General features: G+C 39.0%; 1 protein-coding gene across 1 annotated transcript in view; it reads left to right on the top strand.

Annotated features, from left to right (window-relative positions):
- Nucleotides 1-21,704, top strand: part of ABCA13 (ATP binding cassette subfamily A member 13) — a 203,041-nt gene that overhangs the window by 8,961 nt on the left and 172,376 nt on the right. Inside the window, exons 3-10 of the mRNA XM_059815467.1 lie at nucleotides 758-881; nucleotides 9,537-9,688; nucleotides 10,555-10,583; nucleotides 12,191-12,354; nucleotides 16,210-16,325; nucleotides 17,320-17,453; nucleotides 19,236-19,400; nucleotides 20,923-21,122. Of these exons, the coding sequence (XP_059671450.1) occupies nucleotides 758-881; nucleotides 9,537-9,688; nucleotides 10,555-10,583; nucleotides 12,191-12,354; nucleotides 16,210-16,325; nucleotides 17,320-17,453; nucleotides 19,236-19,400; nucleotides 20,923-21,122 (1,084 nt within the window). The remainder of the gene's footprint in view (nucleotides 1-757; nucleotides 882-9,536; nucleotides 9,689-10,554; nucleotides 10,584-12,190; nucleotides 12,355-16,209; nucleotides 16,326-17,319; nucleotides 17,454-19,235; nucleotides 19,401-20,922; nucleotides 21,123-21,704) is intronic.

Below are 21,704 nucleotides of genomic sequence, written 5' to 3'. Positions count from 1 at the left end.
ACATGTAGTAATTTCCCCATTTCTGCATCCTTCAATTCAGAATATTCAGTAAGAGTGCTAGCCCAAATGCTAGCTTTCTTATCTCCTTCTCATTTCATTCCCTTAATTTTGATGTAATGGTTGCCAAAAGAAGGTTATCCAGAGGAAGAGGGGAATGACCTTTCAAGTATTTCTCAATTTTAGCTGTTTTAAACAGAGAAATTAAGTTAAATAGGAACCCTATAGCTATTCCTTATGTTTCAAAATAAGCAAAAAGTTGCTTTATATTTTAAAGTTTAAATTCTCAGAACTACAGAGAGATATGGATAAATTCCAGAGATATAGAAAAGTTGCTGTTTAGACAGTCTTGATGGATGTGCATTCAGACTTTACTGAATACCAGTTCCTTCATCTCATGAAAGCCTGGGAGAAAAGAGGAAATACTTTTTTGTGAAGAAGTCTATATTCTAATCTAGGTCACAAGCCATTTTGGGCAGAGAGGCTAGAAAGCATATGATGTTGCAACGGTGTTACTACCATGAAAATCAGCTTTTCAAAGACTGCTCTCAAATGTTATACCCTGTTGTCACAGTCTGACACAGAAGTTATTAATTTTCTGTGGTGAATTAGTTGTTCTTAAATGGGACACCTACTATCGATACAACTTCATTGTTTGCAGGTGGCAAAGCCAGTTTCTAGGAGAAGGGTACACAATGTGATGGTACAGGTTTGTAACTGCAATGTCACTGTTTTTAATTCTGCCGCTGCTTGGTTTTAGGTTACTTAGAAGCTCGGGATTTGCCAAGTCGGGGCCTTTATCCTTTCATGCGGACCCTTTTCTGTAATGTTGGTTCAAGATGTAAGAATACTAGTTATACAACACGGAAAAACGACCGCTTACAGTAAGTTATACAAATTTGACAGAGCTGTCAGTATCACAGTGCATCTTTTTCTACAGCAAATGTTCTTACTGTCTTGTAGACTGGTAGAACAGGAGCTTTGTTACTCTGTGCTGAAAGTGTCCTTATGAATGCAAAAGATGTAGTGCCTTAGCCATGCCTCTTCCTAATTTTTTTTTGCCTTTCTTGGGCATTTCATGCTGTTATTAGATACTGAAAACAGTTTTTGGGGAAAATTGGAGAGGTACCATGTGATATTCTTGCCTTTCACTGCTACCTTGTGAGAGCATACTTTTATCCTTCACTAGAAAGTCTTTTATGACATGAGGGTGAGATTGAGCAACAAAAAGTATATCATACCTGGATTTAAACTTTTAATAGTTTGGAAGTATAGATGGTTGGAGAAATAAACACAGAAAAGCAAAACAAGGATTACTCTTGTGTAAGATCCACACAGAACCAAAAAGGAGTAGCAGAAGCTCTCTAATAAAAAGAACTTGAAAAAGTAGTCTGTAAGAGGGCCTTGTCACAGGATCCCAGAATGCAGAAAGAAAAAAGATGAACTTGAATTTGGGCTTTTTCTTTAAGAAATGTAGTAATTTCATCTACTTCAAAATGTTGAAAAGCATTGAGGTGCAAAGACACTTATGCAAATTGACCGGAGGACGTAGTCATAAGCAACATTTCAAAATATATAACAATAAAGTCAAATTAAGGTGAGCTAATCAGAATATATGTGTGTGTGTGTATGTATGTTTATTCTTAGAAAATTGAGAATATCTACCAAAAAAGATCTTAGAGGTTTGAGCCAGGTAAGTGTGTAAAAACATCAAGTTTTTATGGTTTATAGGTAGCAATAAATTCAGCATGCAGCAAGTTGGAAACCTTCAGTATCACAGTAATAGTTCATAATACTTGCTGTTTGATCTAGACAGGCTATTCTAGTTATTTGTACATGTAGAGAGCTGTTGGTTGAGCATAAGACCATGCAAAACCATCTTGTTTCTGGGCAAACATCTTCTACATAAAGCAATAAATTGTTAGTAGAATTGAAATCTTAACAGTTTAAGCCATGTATCATTATTAGTCCAGATCTAGTAGCACACAAAATAGTTATATGCTGAAATAACTATTACAGTAATATCCCTAAACAAAATTTCTCCTAATAATAATACAGTTAAAATTGTTACACAACCACTTATTTTCTACTCCTTTTCCTGGTGTTATGCTCACCTTTCCACTGCTGCTCTGGGTGATAAGGTCAGTAGCTGCAGTCTGGTGGTGGTGGGGTTGTTATGGCAAGTCATGATCTGGAGCCCTTTACCTGGAGCAATGTGGTGTTGATGGTTGCTTTTTCACTCTAGGGTGCACTTGGGGTCACTTATGTTTGCTATTGTGCTTTTATACCTTGCTTGTTCTCCATTGGTCTGCATCTCCATGATACATCTGAATTTATATGGTACATCAGAATGTATATGGTATCTTTTACACGTTAGGTACCCATTCTTTTTTTTCTTGATACTTATAAATTGGCTTTGTCCATGTACAGTTCTGCATTTTAACTGACCAGTGGTGAGTTGTTTATAGCCATGGGGTCCTCAGTGTCAGCCTGTGCTCCATCTCTTACCATCACAGACCTGTCCTCTAGTACAGTACATCCTGTGTCCCCACTTCTCAAGGCCTCTGCTATAACACTGGGCCTGTGTTCCTCTGCGCTGCTTTGCTACGTTCATTGTAAATATCTCATTTTGCACTGAATGACCACTTGTTACTACTATCTGTATAAAACTATGGTGGTATTATACGATGACAGGTGAAAGTAAAGCAAATTGCCATAACCATCTGGCTGGAAAAAACCCAATAATTAAAACTAAACCAAGTCAAAACCAAAACTGCAGGCACATTAAGACAAGTTCAGACAAAGCAAAGGTGGCAAGCCTCTGTGCCATAGTCTTGCAAACTCAGTAAAAAGCCTGTAGCCCATTACTTGCAGTGGCAATGCTATATTACTGGGTTATAGAGTCACAGTAGCTGTTGGCCTTTTAAAAAACTGTTTCCTAAAAGGATAGTTTTTATTTATATCACTAATCCAGATGTCATCTAAGTGTGTTAAACCTCTAGAAACTATGAACTATATTGAGTGCTCTGCATGATTATTTATACTGCTTTGACTGAACTGCCCAAATTATATTCCAGCTCAAAAGAAAAGCAGGGAAGAATTTCCTGAAGGCAGTCTTAGACCTACTTAAGAATTGGGGAAATTATTCAGTGGCTTTCAATTTTTCAACTGAAAAATAAAATGCATGCATGTATGCATATTTATACACTCAATACGCTACACTGAGTAGCGTATTTCCTAGGTAAGGAAAAGGGGTAAAAAGGTAGGATGAAGTTCATTCTGAGGGCAGTCTATTCCAGCAGGTCCATCAGTATAAATTAAATCAACCTCAGGGCTGCTCTGACTTATGCTGGCTGCCAACAGCCTTAGGAATACAGAATGTCAGCTTGATCAGCCAAACATAACTAAATCCTACAATGTCCCTGTGTCGACTGGAGAGAAGGGGTGGCAAAGGAACAGTAATACCAATTATCTTCCCTTTGAGGATTTATACCAAACCATAGGTGTTTCTTTATAATCATTTTCAGGGACATTTTTGCACCAACAATGTTGTGTTTATTAAGGGTAAATCAAAGACGGTGCACAGTTTGCATGGACACTTAACCCATTTGTTTTCACAGTAGGTACCACATTGGTGTTATCAGTTTGAAAAATAGTTGTTGTCTTTTGGAAAAAATAATTCTATTACGTCTGTTGGAACCTCCACTATGAAAGCCATAAACCACCCAAATAACTATTTGTCAGTGAGCAGCCTGAGCAGGGCTGCTCCATGAGAGGGCTGAGCCAGGTGTTGAAGTCATCCTGGTGCAGCCTATGCCCTCATAGATGTGGCACCATCCCCCCAGACAACAGGCTCCATTAACAGCCTCCAACATGGTGAGAAGATGAGACAGGTGAAGGCTACAACTACCTCATTAACTTTGATTTCCAGCAAAATCTGCCACCTCCTCTGATGCCTCAGAAAGCATCCATTTTTCAAAAGCTCTGGGGCTTTGCTGCTCTCTTCAGCCACTGCAAGAGTTGCTTGCTTGCCGCTCTTTGATGTGATTCCCTAGCCTGTTACACCCAGCAGTATCTCAGAGCAGAGGAGTAAGGAAATATTTAGGAGGTATATTTAGGAGCTCCCATGGCAAAGGACATTTTTCCCTGCTCTTTCCAGAATGTTCTACCCCCCACCTCATCTTAAAGGAGCATAGAGTAAAATTGAGATTCTTAATTCCACTGGAAATCTTGCAGAATGTGGTGGGATTTGCCCTTGCAGCTCAGACTCCTAGATCTGTGTTTTAGACTTCTCAATTCCTAAAAGAAAATTAAGCTTAGGTTTTCTTGGACTTAGAACTACAAAGATCATGAAAACAAGGCTCTAAAATGTTATTTGTAAGCACATTAGTTTATTTCTCTTTATTTAGCTACAAGTAGTAGCAGCCTCACCCTGTAGGTGCGTCAGAGCCCCAGGTCTGCCACTGGCATCTTCTCCTGGATGGGCCCCTCAGTCCCACATGGTAGCTTTGCCTCCTTTGGCACCTGACTGGACTCCTGGGCTCATCTCACTGTGTTGGGTCTGTCGCTGGAGCCTGTGAACCACCTCCGCCTCTGCCTGCTGGCTAGGGTCCTGGCGGATGGTGCCCCTTTGGTGAGGGCATGGTCTCGCCCAGGGTCGCCTCAGCTCCTAGCTTAGCCCCCCTCCTGGAGCAGCCCCACTCTCGCTGGTCCCTTTCTTGTTACTGGTTTTATTGTTACCTGGGCCTCTGTGGTTCTCTAGTGGAGCAGCATCAGAAGAGCTCATGTACAAGAGCAGGTGTGGAAAAACAAAATCAAGGAAGGTCTAAGCAACAGTGAAAGCACTTGCATAAGAATTACTTAGGGGGTCAAATTTTTCTTTAATGATTTGTATCTTCAAATGAAAAAAGAAATAATTCTGCAAGATAGCTGTACTTCTGCACCAACTTATTGGAATAGTAACCCTATGAGGTCTGGGCCAGCTTTTGTAGTCTTTTGCTATGTAGTTGGAAAACAGAAACCTAAGCAATTTTCATGATCTTGCTTATAGATTGTCAGAGAGTTGGGGAGAAAAGCAATTCTAAACATGAGTTTTTGCCATTTTATAGCCAATTAAGAACAACACTTTTTTTGTTCTTTATATTTTTTGGTCCATTACATTTTAGAAGGGTTATTATAGTATGCAACATGGGAGGGAAAGATCTTTCCTTTCTGTGACAGACACGCAGTAAGCTATTGTCCAGCATGTGTATTGGTGTTGATGGAGATGTCATGTCTCCAGGCTGTCCTGAAATGGTGCAGAAGAGGAGCCAGCACAGCTGGGGCTTTGCAATTTTAGAGAGAATTTTTAATGTGGTGACAGGGGTGAGGTTGAGACAAGAGTTTGCTGAGAGGCTTATGACAATTACCAGTCTAAATGGCATTACACATTGAGATTACACGTTGAGATCTCAGATGAGCTCTGAAATGTTCTTATTGTCATCCTGAGTAACTGGGTAATTTGGATAGAATTAGCATTTCTGAGTCATGACTTTAGGAAATGCCTATTCCTTTTACATGCTCAAAGAGATGCAGAGTCTTTTTGCTCTTTTGTAGTGTTTTGTCATCATCAAAACTCATATGAATGTATGTCTTTAGTCTGATTTCTGTCCTCATGCAGGTATTTCTGGAAATGCACAAGAGGGAAGAGTTACCATGGATGATAATAAAATAATATATATACACACACACCCCTTCTCCTAGCACCCCAGTTCTAATTATGTACATCCTCTCCTACAAATTACTGGCTTCCTCCTTTTGTCCCTTTTGTCATCCCTTGCTTCTCCTCTTTATTGTTCCTAGCAACTGCTGCTGTTGACTTCCTTTACACATACACAAGTAAGTTAATGTCATCTTCTGCCCCAGAAAGCACACACTGAAGGCTTTTTGGGAGAGTAGCAGTACAACAATGAAGTATTTTTATTGGCACACTGCCTGAAAATTGCTTGTCTTGACTGTCCCTGTAGCTGGTTTTGAAGTCTAGTTTCTTATCTTTTTGGCAAGATGGTGACATCTTCCTGCAATTTTGTGTAACTTGTGCTGAATTAAGAAACTAGTGGTATCTCATAGCATTCTTACTGGGAGATAAATATGGTCCCATATTACCATGTTGAAAAGATATAAAATCCTTTAAAACTTGGCACGGATATTCAGCAAAAGGAACCTCTCTAAGATTTTAATCTGTTTGATAAAACTGAGCCTGATAACTAATATCATGCCCGTTGCCATTTCCTCTTCCAAAGGAGGTTGCACTCAGCTCCAAGACTAGCCAGAGGAAGGGCTGGGGCAATGATGCGATAGAGGGGCACAATTGGCAGCTGGCTGACATTGCTCCTGCCCTGGCAATCCCCATAAGCTCATAGTTCAGAAACAGCACATCCCAACAGCTGCTCTCATCCTGCTGAGAGGCTTGTTCTTGCTAGTGTAGTGTTTCTGAGTTTTTCAGGTTGCACTTGCTGCCTTCTCTTCTGTAATAGCTGGGATTTAGGGCTGGTTTTTGGTCCTTCTTCCATACCCTAAATATCTACACGTCCCTACTGTTTCCTACCTCCCCCTCCAGTTTTACCACCAACTTGCTTTTCCCTGCACTTTCCCCCGCAGCTCTTCAGAACCACCTTGCTCCAAGTGCTGCCAACTATTTTTTTTAATGTTTCTAGTCTGTGTATCTTCCCCAGTCCTCCCTCCGTGTCCTCTGTGGGACCCTTCATGGGGCAGTGGCTTGCCTCCCCAGCCCTCAAGCCCAGAGGCGCTGAAGGGACAGCCCAGCTGAGCTTGCTGTCCTGCTCGGGCAAGGGGCAGAGCAGAAGGGCTAAGCAGGCTGCTGCCTCGCACAGCACCTAGGGCAGCACGACCTGAAGCCTTTTGCCCAACTTCGTAGTTCATAGGAAGCTTTACAGCTATCAATGAAACATTTTGAAGCTAAAAGTGATGAAGAGCAGACAGCATTTTTTCTTGCTCAAATTTGGGGATGGGGGAGTTCAGTTTTCCTCTTGTTTGAAAAGCTATTGCTAAACAGTCCCTGCTTATCTATTACATTTGCTACCTACCTGCTCCGAGAACTGCTCTCTGCTCTGCTCATGCAGTGTGGGGCTGAATGGTTTCTGTGCTGGGATTACTCACAAGAGATTCGGATTAACAGAAGTGATTAATGTTCACGCAATTCAACCTGTGTTATTGGGTGTGCTTCTGCTATGTATCAAACAGGTAGCTATAGCACATAAAATTAGATGCCAAGAGGGTTTTTTGTTCCCCTGCTCTTTATCAACTCAAGCTTTGCAGATCCAAGGTGCATAAGAGTCAGCGAAGGGGATAGAGAAGGGGGAGTTACTAACTCCCCCATGACTGTCATCTGTGCAACTTGCTGCTGGAAGGGAGGCTGGGGAGCACCAGCAGCCCTGCTCACATGCTCCCATGTGAGTAAAAGTGTCCTTTTTCCCCAGAGCATTATTGTTTGCACTGCTTCTAAAACAGGGAGTTTTGTACATGAGGATGAAAGGCTTACATCTAGTTTGGAGGGAAAATAATGAGGGTTGAAATACTGCCTTTATGCTCCACTTCTTTGAATACTTGTAATTATTTTAAGTGACCTTGTTTTGTGAGTTTAGTTGTCAATTTAAAGTTCAGCAAGTATTTTGAAAAAAAATCTCTGGAAACTCCTGTGGAAACTTAGCTAGAGTGTTTAAAGTTCTGACTGGATTTGTGTTTTAACCAATGTGGTTATTATTCTGGTCAACTGCTGGTCACTTGTTCATGCTCAAAAAGCACAGTGCTAGAAAGTGTTCAGTATGTAGTTAGTGTTCCTGTTCTTTGCTGAACACCAGTGTTTCTAGCTGTCTGAAATTTCAGGCAGTAGCTGTGTTAGTGATATTGGAATTTATGTGGTAGTTTTCAAAGGCAATAGCTAAAGTGCAGCTATTAATCACCCTAAAAGCTGCCTTCTGAACAACAGAAACCTGCTTTTTAAAACTCCATTTAAAAGGAAAAAAAAAAATGTGGTGAGGAATTGTTCTGCCTTTAATCCATTGAAGTTTGAGGCTGGTGAAAGAGTTTTCCAAAATCCTACTGGCTGTTGGCCAAGTTGAGATCAAAATAAGCTGCGCTGAAACAATCAAGAACTTGATTGTTTTAAGATTAAATTTTCTTCTCATCCCTTAGTCGAAAGTTGCAGACAGCTCTGTGGGTGTGTGAACAAATGAGGATCAGGGAGGGAGAGAAAGAGAAATGAGAGAATCTGAAAGCAGTGACTGATGTTTTTTGCTTTGGTTTGTGAATCTATCTCATTAGGGTTTTCTTCAATAAGTAAGAATTGTGCTGAAAACTAGTATTCACATACAAGTTTGACAAGAAAGGAACATAACTCTTCATTATATTTTTGTAAGTGGGGCTTATGTGATGGTTAATTGTGCTTCTAATGAAAAATAGCAACATTTTTGCTACACAGGATTTCACCCTAAGATAATTTGAACTTCCTGTAAGATAAAACAGAATACAACTGCCTAGTAAAAGATAATTATTCCTAGCTAAAGATTATTATTCCATTGTTTATGGTGCCTTGGGAGAGTCTAAGTTATTTTGTCCTGTATAGAGATGTTTAAATGACTCTGACTTCTGATTTAATCTTGAAAGTATTGTTAGAAAATTGTTGTGCTATTGAGTAGCCACCAGATGGTAGTATGATAGAGATAATAGAGATGACATGTACCAGGGGTTTAGCTGTAAGCTAAAATCAGGGGAAAGCCGGTAATGATAATAGGATACTATTTTTATAGGTGGTTGCATGTATTTGAAAAAGCAAGCTGTCATATCCCAAATACAAACTGTATAGGTTTTCCTAACAACAGACACTTCTTGTGTGTGAGTCAGCATAAGGCAAAAATACGTAGCCAGACACCATTCTTCTCACTTTTCAAGTAGAAGGGTAGCTTGAGGAGCGCATCATCTGGAATCGGCATATGTTTGTTAGTATGGACGCTTTTTTGTTAAGGTGGTGGAATTGTTATTATAGTTCTGTTGCTTAGTAAACTAACTAAAGAGGAAGCATCAACTTTCTTCAGGGCCCAGAAAAAGGAACTTACATATATTTCATCTGGTGACACTGACCAACTTACCTGTGCTGGTTGCAGCGTGTTACATTAGATGCAATAGGAAAGTCTGAACTTCAGGGTACAGGCCATCACAGAACAATCACCTGGACTCATGATAAACCAGGGGAGAAAATTGAGTGTTTTCAGAAACATCAAAGACTTCTTTGGACGTGTCTGGTTTACTGGTGTAGGTGAGCTGCTCCAGCTCAGCAATTTTTCATTGCCCCCTTTCCTGAGGTTTTAAGACTCAGTGCTGCAACATGCGTGCTAATGAACTGAACCAAATAAAAGTTGTGTGAATGTGTAATAGTTTAAAAAATGTAATCACAATACTGCTGTGAGTATATGAATATTTTTTTAGCTACTTGCTTCCAGTTTGTAATTACCTCCCTTGTCCCCTTTCTTGCTGTTAAAAAGTACTTCAGGCATCCAAGCTGGTCCAGAGAGCTTCACAGGACTTGATCTAGGCTTCATGAAAGAGATAGAAGAACTTGCAAAGGGATTTATTGAGATCACAGAGAAAACAATGGCTTTAGAAAAGCTATGGGAGGAAAACTCAAAGTTCTCAGGTAAGCTGTGATCTTTCTAATAATGAATTGCTTTGTCTATCAGGTAGTGATAACCATTGAACAAAAAATAATTTTATTTTTAAAATAAAATGAAAAAAAAAAATTTTAGCTGCCCTGAAAAAAGTCACTTTTATAATTACTATTGCTGTGGCTGTCATAAAATTCTCAGAAAAAAGTTAGCTTTCTAAAATTGTGGTCTTGTTTTACTACTTGATAGTTAACTGTGATGGGAAAGGTTTAAAGATAAGGATTAATAATCTGGGTACATGGTTACTTGGTCTAACATGCATTCAAAAGTAACTTATCAGGATTTAAGTCTTTCTCCCCAGGTTTTTTTTGTTTTGCTAAAGAGTACAGAGGAGGAAAACCTCAGCAGCTCACACCTGCTAACCTTTAGGCAAACAAATCAGTCTTAAACTAAAAGAGCGAGAATGGAAACACCAAGTTCTGATGCTCCCGCTCTGTTCTCACCCACACTGTGCAGCCTTGCTGCTGTAGCAGATGGGCATTTAAGACCTACTACTACAGTGACTTTCTGGCTGAGTTTTCAAGCAGAAAGATTTAGGCAAAACAGTAATTTTCATGCCTGGCTGTCTGGGAGCTAGTATGTTCATCTAGTATTGATGTGATGATTTTGCCTTACTGAAAAGTGAATGGTAAGCAATTTCTTCTAAATTGTTTTTGTGATAATAGTAAATGTATTGGAAAGCACAGAAAATCAAGTGGATCACTGTCTTTCTAGGGTATTAGTTGTTCCACAAGCCTTTACTCCTGTAGAAATGCCCTTTGTGTACTACTTGCTTATAAAATTGATTCTTCTGAAGTTAATAATGGCTCTCCATAAAGGAAAATATTTGATTTTACAGGGCTCCATAACGTCACCACTTCTCTTACTGTAAGTATTTTTACAGTCTATTTCTAAATTACAGTTCTGGATTTTGAGGCATCTTTATTATAATAGTTAAAAATTTGTATCCTGTCAAGTTTTAGTAAACTGTCTTAAAAAAAATTGGTATGCTGTTGAAGGAAAAAATGGTGTCTTGCAAATTTTATAGAGGTTCAGTGGTTTCTAGATTCCTGATTTAAACCAGTCTAGGTTGTTAGTAGCTAAAATTCACGGCTATTTGCAGATTAATTGTTCATTAGGAGCAATTTAAAAATGCATCTGTCAGACCTTGTGCAGTTATGTAAAATTGTATTACAAAATGTCTTGCAAGGAACTCTTATACTAATATGTACTGATTATTAAAAAAAAAAAGAAAAACCAATACAAAACCCAAAAAAACAATGCAAAACTTAAAAAGGACTGCAGTGAGATTGAAAAGATGGTCATCCTGCTTGGATGAGATTACTTTGAATTCAGATTTGCGATCCAGTAAATATGGCAAGCAGACTCGAGTAGGGGTGAAGGAAGACAGAATTGCAAGATGTAGCGTAATTCCTTCCAGAATCAATTTGGCAGTTTGTATGAAACAAGTTTGATCTTTGTGCTGTCCCTAATGCATTTGTTTTTCACCCTTGCAATCTCAACAAAACGAAGGCGGCTGAATGGGCACAGTAGTGTATCTCCATTACTGTCAATTTTGTAACTTTCACAGATCACTGGTTTCACTTTAAAAATATTTTAAAATGCATTTTCTTCATATGTGATTGATTGTAAATGCTAGTTCATGAAATCTAAATTTCCAATTTATAAATTGAAATTAGATGGCATTTTTATAGTAATATTTTTTAATGCTGATGTAATACTTGACAGAAAGGAGCTGTATCAACATGAAATTTCATTTCTTGGATGGAATATAAAATATAAATAAAGCATTTATCAACATTAAGAAAATATTTAGTTGAAAGTAGCCTATTATTATTAGTAATAGAGCTTGTATACACAAGTTTCTTTCTGTATAAACCATGCTCATGTTACCATTATCCAAAAGAGCCCTAGTGAAACAGAGACTGCATAATAAACAAGCATGATAGATCCTATGTTTTGCATAGGCAGCTGATAAAAGTGGTCCTATAAAAGTGGTTTTACCCCAGTCCATCCTTAAAGAGCCATTCTTATCAATTATTGTTTGACAAAAGCTCCCCAAGGAGCTGTGAAGCAAGGATGGCATGTCCCTGGTAGTCCCCTGGTCTTTGTACCCTAGACTTAGAAATTTATTGCAGGGCTAAAGAGCTCCTTGTGTTTGAGATCTCAAAGAAGATCAATCCTTCTTTTTGGGAGAGGGTTACACTTCTGAGCAGAAAGAGATTGCTTAGCTTCTCTCCCAGCTCCATTTGCCATCAGAGCAGCAAAACACATCTGAAGCAAAGCTGCCATAAGTTCAAAATACCACCAAAATGATGTGGTGAATTACCAAAGCTAGAGGTATATTTCCACTTGAAAAAAATATTTTAAATGGTTTAAAATTCAAGAGGGCTGTAGGGGAAGTAACAGGCACCTGCTATTTTTTTTTCTGTTAATGGAAGTGTTGCTTGTAAATATGTTTTCTTCACATAAAGATGGATTTGAATGAAGTGGAGGAAATGATTTCTAAGGCAGAAAACCTGTACAAGCAACCATATTTCTGGAACCTTCTGCATTCACTCCCTCGCTTTGAATTGAACAGCTTTTATATAGAAGATGGGTTAGCTGCTGTAGCAGAGTTTCTAAAAGTTATTCAAGAGTAAGTACTTTTACATGCTTGAATATTTACCTGCAATTCTTGTTCTTCTCACTGGCTATTTAATAAAATAAGCATCTTTATCAGTGTAAAGAGGCTGAGATTTTCTTCTGTTTACCAGGTTTTGCCTTTATAGAGGTGTGGTAGGAGTTTTTACCCATTGTGATTCCTTCATAACTGTATTTTTCATCTCTGTTTATCTCAGCAGAGATTCTCTAGGAGTATCAAAGAAATAGCTTCATCTTAGCAATGGTTGAAATTAGACCATCACATAATACAGCTTTGAACTTTGTAATGTGCTTTGGGACTCTTTGAAAGACAGAATATTTACATATGAATGTAAGAAAATCATAGTTTGGATTCTAATCAACTTAATATGTACGTAGCACTTGGTCAATATCGGGAAAATTACTCCATTTTGTTCCTCAAGCTTCTTGCTATCAAAATAGCTTTGGCTGTTCTCTTGCAAGAAATGAAGCAGTAAGAAAAAACCCACAGAGACTGTATTCTGAATATGAAGGTTTTCTGTCTCTTGTAAAGGACAGCTTGATTCAGGGGAAGACATGGTATCAAAAGAACAGACTAAGACAAGTGTCTACAGGAATTTTCAATAAAATAAGGGAATTGTTAGGAAAAAGTAAAAAATGTATTTGCCAGAATAGGTAGTTGGTTGTATTAGGTTGACAGGTAATTGTCATTGTAGTCAATTAAGATATTTATAAGGCTACATGAGGCCACCGAACCTGGCTGCCTGTGCAAGACTGGCCGTGAACTTCACCAGCCTTACTCCATGGGAGGCAGGGGTCCAAAGAATTTGAATAGGAAATTACTGTACTGATTCTGTCACCCTTTAGCATCCCACTGCCTTTTTCCTAATAAAAAAGATATGAAGGATATGATGCCCAGGTGGCCAAGAAGGCCAACGGCATCCTGGCCTGTATCAGAAATAGTGTGGCCAGCAGAAGCAGGGAGGTGATCGTGCCCCTGTACTCGGCACTGGTGAGGCCGCATCTTGAATACTGTGTTCAATTTTGGGCCCCTCACTACAAGAAAGACATTGAAGGGCTGGAGCGTGTCCAAAGAAGAGCAATGAAGCTGGTGAAGGGTCTAGAGAACAAGTCTTACGAGGAGCAGTTCAGAGAGCTGGGGTTGTTTAGCCTGGAGAAGAGGAGGCTGAGGGGGAGACCTCATCGCTCTCTACAACTACCTGAAAGGAGGTTGTAGTGAGGTGGGTGTTGGTCTCTTCTCCCAGGTAACAAGTGATAGTTCAAGAGGAAATGGCCTCCAGTTGTGCCAAGGGAGGTTTAGGTTGGACATTATGAAAAATTTCTTCACCGAAACGGTTATTAAGCAATGGAACAGGCTGCTGAGGGGAGTGATTGAGTCACCATCCCTGGAAGTATTGAAAAGACATGTGGATGTAGCACTTAGGGACGTGGTTTAGTGGTGGACTTGGCAGTGCTGGGTTAACGGTTGGACTTGGTGATCTTAAAGGTCCTTTCCAACCTAAATGATGGCATAATTTTTTTGAAACTGGGAAACAAGTCTCTTTTGATTGCAATATGTGGATTGCAACTGTGGTGGGGCTCAATTTTTATTATTTCCCCCCCCCCCCCCCCCCCCCCTTTATGGCTGAGTTCTTTGTAACCTTATTCTAGCTTGTTCTCTGAACTATTAACATGCAAATCTGTATTAGCTGTGCTTGTAGTGCTTATATCCCAAAAGCAGATGTCTTTTCTGAAAGGTTTGCAAACTCTGAGTCTGAGTGTTCCTGAGGTCAGACAGGAACTTGACTGTAAGTTTTGTGGTTATTGTTTTCTTCTTCAGCAGCAGTAAGCAAAGATAGCAGTAACCACTGGCTGCTCTGCTGGGTCGAGTTATTAATCTGTTAATATAATCTCAACAGTGATTTCTGTACCCTGAGCCTATGGCATGGACAGAGCGAGAAGGGGACAAAAGTGGAGGGTGTTCGTGGTTATGGCATTTGCCTTCCCAAGTAACTGTTATGCATGTTGAGACCCTGCTTTCCAGGAAGTGGCTGGGCATCTGCCTGTTGATGGGAAGTAGTGAATAAATTCCTTGTTTTCCTTTGCTTGCATGCACAACTGTTGCTTCACCTATGTCGTGGTTTAACCCTAGCTGGCAACTAAGCACCACACAGCTGCTCACTGACTCCCCCCTGGTGGGATGGGGGAGAGAATTGGAAGAGTAAAAGTGAGAAAACTCATTGGTTGAGGTAAGAACAGTTTAATAGGTAAAGCAAAAGCTGTGCATGCAAGCAAAGCAATATAAGAAATTAATTCACTACTTCCCATTGGCAGGCAGGTGTTCATCCATCTCCAGGAAAGCAGGGCGTCATCATGCGTTAACGGTTACTTAGGAAGACAGATGCCATCACTTCGAACTTTCCCCCTTCCCTCTTCTTCGCCCAGCTTTTTATTGCTGAGTATGACATCATATAGTGTGGAATATCCCTTTGGTCAGTTGGGGTCAGCTGTCCCAGCTGTGTCCCCTCCTAACTTCTTGTGCACCCCCAGCCTACTCATTGGCAGGTGGTGTGAGAAGCAGAAAAGGCCTCGATGCTGTGCAAGACCTGCTCAGCAGTAACTAAAATATCCCTGAATTATCAACACTGTTTTCAGCACAAATCCAAAACATAGCCCCATACTAGCTACTAGGAAGAAAATTAACTCTATCCCAGCCAAAACCAGCACAACCTATTAAACTGTCTTTATTTTGATCCACGAGTCTTCTCACCTTCCTTTTATTTTCTTCCTATTCTGTAGGAGAAGGGAGTGAATGAGCAGCTGTATAGGTGCTTGGCTGCCAGCTGGGGTCAACCCACAAGTGATTAATAAGAGGAGACTCAGATGTTTACATATGGGTTTTGTTTTTTGTAAGACTTTGGTGCCCTTCAATGATCAAATTTGCCATAATTTATGCAATTTGGAAAGCAAACCACAGAAACCAGTGCTTACTTCTTGATTAGCTTCATATTACTAATATACATTTCTAGAGATCCTAGCTCAGGCAGAATTTAGTCAGCAGAAAGGATCCTAAATTTACAACTTTTCCCACATCCTGGGCTGTACTGTCCTTGCTGTGTCTCTCAGAGGTACTTAACAGAAACTTTTCACACCTACCTGAAGTTAAATAGGGTTGGGTTTTTTGAGGTTTTTTTTCCTCCTCTCGCATATGTTGGAAACTGATGATCCGCTCTAACAAAACTGGATTCTTATTTTCATAATAACAAAGAAATACTCTATGGAAAATAGTTGGTAAGTTGGATGTAAACTTTAAGCAGTAAATTACAGCTACATTAACAAAGAAGCTTGTTTCACAGCTAAAGTGACTGAGACTGGGACTTGTAAGAAATTCAATATGTATATTTTTATCAATGCATTCTCTAATGTGCTTTGTTTAATTTGTTGTGAGAATAAATGTTCTGTTGCTTTATAGGTTCTTTTTTTTCTCTGCAGATTGGGTGAAAGTAAAATAAAAAGTATTCTGTGTCCATCCTGCCTTGTTGCAGGGATAACTGGGAGAAGTCTTGTGGTGGTTTTACTCTCATTTTTGCTCTCACTTTTAACTCTTTTTCTCTCATTCTTTTTTTTCCAAGAGGATATTGGCCCTCTTAGGAGACATTTCCTTAATGCGAATTGAGTGAAACTCTAACTGTAAAATCTCAACTTGTGTTTTTTTTTCATGAAAAGTCTAATTTGACAAAACATCAGTTCCTCAACAATAAAGAAAGTATTTTAATATTCAGTTGCTTGAACTTAATCTTTTTCCACCAAGCCCTTTCACTTTTTCTGGGTGTATAGAGAGCTTGATTTTTGTTCTATTTTTCACTTTCAGTACCTTAGCATCATTGAAGGATTTAGCTATGATGCCATTGGGCGAAAGTTTCTATGAAGTGGTGAAAACAGCACTGAATTTAACTGCTGCATCATTACAGGGTAGGAGCTTAGAAGGTAAGGAATTTGCTTCAGATTTTTTTTGCAGTACCTTGTAAGCATGCTGGGAATATGTGATAGCAGTAACTGTCTGAGCTTCTGCTAAATTCCTAATGTAAAAGGTCTAAGAATTGAACTATATGGCTGTAGTCCTAACCCATTTCTTTATTGATCTGTTTTTTAAATACTAATAACTAAATTTCATCAGACTCTGGCAACTAAGACAACAAAGCATGTTGGTCTAATATATCATGTTTAGAATGATCTTTCAGTGGTGAATTTTGGAGAGAGACTAAATCACTGCAAAGGATAATTTCTTCTATTTGGTAGAAGTATAGCCTCTTGTTTTGGACATGCATGGTAAGCATTATGGCTGTTTTACTCTAAGCTTCATTCTTCTGTTAGTATAAATTCTGGTCTATGTTTCCCCACCTGCTGCTTGAGTATGGGAGATGAGTTTAACTGGAGACAGTAGGCTGGCCCCAGGACAACTCCTCAAGAAAAGGTCAGGAACAAGTTTCATTGGCAAACTGTCCGGTGGCATACAATTAGATTCCAGGTCCAGCTGTCTGCTCTGCATAGAAGGTCAGGCTAAGAATTATACGTGGTCTAAATCCCACTTCAGCTGTCAAAACCAAGACTGAATGGTACAAAGGTGTTATGCTGGAGCCCTTGCACAGAGCATGAGCTTGAATTCCCTGGGTCTTCTGCTATTCTCCTGGTGGTCTCCCTCTCAGCAATGATTCATATTCAGCCCATACACGCACATTCGCATGACTATGTGCAGAACTAGACATACAGTTCAGAATGGCACTCTGCTGGGTCTGCTAATTAGTACTAATGTAATCCTGGATTTTATCCTGGTGAACTGGTGTTCAGGTGCACGCTTTTTTTTTTTTTTTTTCCCAAAAAGCTGGAAGCATGGTACTTGGATGTCATCAAGTATGAATCATCAAGAAACAACATGAACAAAAGGAGGAATAATGTAAACAGAAGGTTTTTTTTCTTTCAGGTTTTCAGTATAATCTTTCTCTTGGGGGTGTTTTGTGGAATCCTAATGCTGTGAGAGCAGAACTTGAATCCAGGTTTGGTTTTGATGATCTTCATGTTGAGAAGCTGCTAAGTTATACAGCACAATTAACAAAGGTAAACCACTTGAAAATTTCAGTGTCCCTTCCTTTCATCTTTGATTTTATTTGTAACCTGAAGGGATTTTTCATGCCTTACAGAAGCTATAGACATATCTTAGATTTGTGAAGGAGCCACAAAACTGATAAATATCCTGGCTTCATTCCCATCAAAATAAACATATTTAGCTTCAGCTGGAATTTCTGCACATGAAGATGCTGATAGGTCTAGTTGTGTACATTAATGAATTCATGCTTCTCTGAAGTCACCGTTGGGTATGGCAAAGTCCTGAGTTTATTATCTAATCCTGTAGAGAATTCTGGGGTTTGTTCCACTAAGCTTTTAAACTAGATCCTAGATTTGAAGCTGCCTGGATTAATTTGGCAGATAGGCATTCTTTGTCCAGCAAACCAGACAAAAAATGTTATCTCTTCTGTGCCTAAATTAAGGTACATCAAGAGTCCTTTCTTCTAAGTTGTGTAGTCTTGATATGAATATACTTGACTGATGAGTTGTCTCAGTGGGGCTATTCAAATATACCTGCAATGTGTCAAATTTGAAGAAAATATCTTTTCTCAAAAAGGACTTTCTAACCATTTTTCTAGACCAAAGTGACCTCTTGTGATGGTCTGGTTTGAACTGCGGGGAACTTAAAACATCTTTCCAATTTCTTCTAAAGTCCACAGTTTTTGAATAGAACATGCTAGTATTTATCTGAAGTATGTTTGCTCTTTGCCAGGTACAGTCTAGAGTTGTACTCCAGAAGAGTTCATTATAAAAAGAGCTGATTTACACAAAGGGGTAAATTATAAAAAACTTGACTTTTGAATGGCCTTTTAATGCAATATCAGCGATGGCCAGTTTGATCAACTGGACTGAATTTGACTGCAGCCTGTTAGCTATGGTCGGCTGTGTAATCCCAGGCAACTCGCTGGCTATTTATAGATTAAACTAATATCTTGATATTGTGTGCTTGTGTTAGGGCATTGAAGACCCTCAAAAAGTATGAAGAGAAATATGGAAGCTTGGACAATGTCTGTTCTGAGCACTTCAATTCTGTATGTAATGCCCCACCCAGCTCATTTGGTATCAAAACATCTGCAAAACTTTTAATAAATTTTCTAGTTACAGTTGAAAGGAGTAAGGATGTAAAGTATCTCCGAAAGACATTAATAGGGAGAATTAAAATGTGTTATATCATTACTGTATGCTTTAATAACATTTATATGCTTGTGAGTAATAAATCTTTCAACACAGAATTTAGAAATTAGGCTATGAGGAAAAAATTCTGGCCTCTTGGCCACACTGCTGAAACCTGTCAACTTCAATTTAAAACTAGTCCGCTGCATGTAATCATTGGTTGAGATATACCATTATATAGAATCCTTTTTACATCAGTAATTTTTATACTTGTGAAGTTGCTTCGATGCAGTTATTGTAGTGTAAAATTCTAGTGTAGGTGTAATGTATCATTGTCAAGTTAGTTCAGCATCAGCTTGCAAATGACCGTGGAAGTAGCAACACTAGTGTAGCTATGCGGTGAAAATTCCTTGCATATACAAATATAATTCTGCCTGGTGTATGAGAACCCTAATGGGGCCACTGGTATTTTATACAGTGCTCTGCATGTGGAGTACTTTGAAGTACATGCCCCAGAATATGAAGCTGGATTAAATGGGCTTTGCTCTCACTGAAGGAGGCTATGTGATATTCTTTTTTCACCAGATAAGTAAGTTGATAGCAGAGATAACACTCAGCAGCTCTCTTGAGATGCTCATCAACTTCTTCTGTCCCTGCCAGATTCCCACAGGAGAGACACTGGAGCAGTTTGTGTGCTCTGCTCTGTCTAGTGTGCCAGAAAATGAAGCAAACAAAGAGAATAATGAAGAGGGCTGTATTTCTGCATGGCATGAGGCCAAACTGTATCTTGTTCATGCTGTCAGCAAGCTCAGACTCTATGCACAGGTACACTTTAATAAGTAAATAGATTAAATTCCTAATTTTTGCATGTAGGCTGTCAACAGTAACTCAGTGAAAAGATCTGAGTTAGCTATTAAATGTTATTGTCATGAACTTTTTTCATCTTGCTAATAAGACAAAGTAGTCCTTGTAAAGAATCGTTACAGTGGAAGTATTATCTATCACCATGTGTCCACTTAATCAGATTTTCTCATTAACTCAAATACAGATTTGAAATCTAATAGGGAATATGGTGAAATATACTGCACTGCAGAGGTCTGACAGAAGGAAGACCCATTTACTCTCCCACCTAAACCTGAATCTTGGATAAAACTGAAAGCAGACTACAGGCCTCCGCTGATATACTATATAATTAATTTATTTTTAATTCTACTCCACTATCTCTGGCAATAGTGGCTAAAGCATGTTGAAGAGGATGTGAGTAAATCTTTGGTATAGCATCTTAAAATTCTGCTCTGGCAGAACAGCTTGGCGTGCAGTCTCTATGGTGATATATGGGTAGTTGCGTGGAGAAAAGGATAAACCATTCAGATGTTTCCTAAGGAAAACACTTACCTAGCTGTCTTAATGCTGGTGTTTGTTTTTCCTCTGAAATATGGGATTTTTTTCCATTCAAAAATAGCAGTTTTGTATCAAGCTGTTCTGGAGAGGTTTGCAATATCATCTAAAGAAGGCATGTAGAGCTTATCGTGTATTTCCTCAAAAATGCAGCCTTTGATTTCTCTCTTGATAAAGGTTTCACTGATGTATGATGTCTTGAAGTAATAATTTAATGTGATTGCCAAAACTGATGCACTAATTCCTATTGTAGCCATAGGAAAATCCAGTAATAATTTCAGCCTTGATTTTTAAACTCTTTGCAAGAGCTGACAACCTTATGATGGCAACTTGAAGTACTGTAAGCCGCTGGCCACTGGGAATTCCGTTAGTGAACAGGACATCTCTTATAGGAAAAACCTGTTGTAACCACTTGGCATTAAAAAAAAGTAATGGTGGAGGAAAGAAGAGCAGTAAGTACGTTTGGCCAGGCCTTGGCATGCTTTATTCTAGGCTACACAATACGAGCATGCAGGCTCCTTTTCCATCTCTTTGTGTAATGGGACCCCAAAAATGTTGAGGCTGCTGCCTTCCATCGTGTAGGTAGTGTAGGCAGAAGTCCTGTAAGGGAAAGCAAGCCTGAGTAATTGACTGTGGAGGTTTCAGTCTCGACCCATCTTTTTACCATTCCTGGGACTTTGGGCAAGGACAGCACAGCATAGCATAGGACGTTAGTTTTCTGTGTGATGTAGCATGTTATATTGCCTGCTTGCAGGTCAGTACAAACTGTGTTGAAAATCAACCTTTGTGAGGCTAGTCATTTCAGAGTCTAGACACATTGTCAGGGAGAAATTTTACTGTCATTGTTAATTTTGTTTTTTTTAAAGACATGCAAATTCTGTGTCTTGTCTAAATAAGTAAGCTTTGATTCTATAACACAGTGTGTTCTGTTTTGCATTCAATCTGCTAGGTATTTGAGCAATGGTTCAGCAGCAGCCTCTCTCAGAAACTCCTTTTGGAACTTGAAGGAATCATAGATTATTTAATGTCTCAGTTTCTAGATGACAGGGAAGCTAGGAAACTTTTTTCAGAGATAAATACCCTGATCCAGCAATGGAATGAGAAATCAGAAGCCTACTTTTCAGAAGGATATACTGCATCTCATGATCTGTAAGTTACACTTATCTTTCTGCAACTTGTCTTACAAAGTTCAGATCAACTTGAATATTTATCTTCACATTACAATTAATTGATTTCTGATTTTTGTTTTGTGTTTTTACTTTGTAATTCAAAACCTCATATACAGTCAAATAATTGTGCTGATGTGTACACATTTTGAAAAAGAAATTAAATCTGTGTTTCAGAGTTAGAGGTTCAGCAGAGGACCTGAGTACATGATCAAGACTCATTGGAATCAGCAGCTGTGTATAATTAAGCATTTTGAACTAGGACCTGAATTCTTTATTTTGTTCTGCAAACAAAGTCTAATTCCCACAAATAGTTGCTGTGTCTCAGTAATGCTTCTCATGGATGTATGCTATAGGATCAATCTATCCATGTACAGCAAGTCCAGTGCATCTCAAATGTTTTGGATTTTTGTTGTAGCAGTCATACTCATGTTAGCTTGTGCAGGAGATCTTGGAACAGAAGCTTACTATGGAGAACATAATTATGATGTAATATATACATGTATATTATATACATGTTGTTTCCAATCTTATCTAGGGCACTCTGAGGCTAAGATTTCTGTTA

Source organism: Gavia stellata, chromosome 3 (assembly GCF_030936135.1).
Source record: "Gavia stellata isolate bGavSte3 chromosome 3, bGavSte3.hap2, whole genome shotgun sequence".
Lineage (NCBI taxonomy): Eukaryota > Metazoa > Chordata > Aves > Gaviiformes > Gaviidae > Gavia > Gavia stellata.
This window is presented reverse-complemented; position numbering and strand designations above follow the sequence as displayed.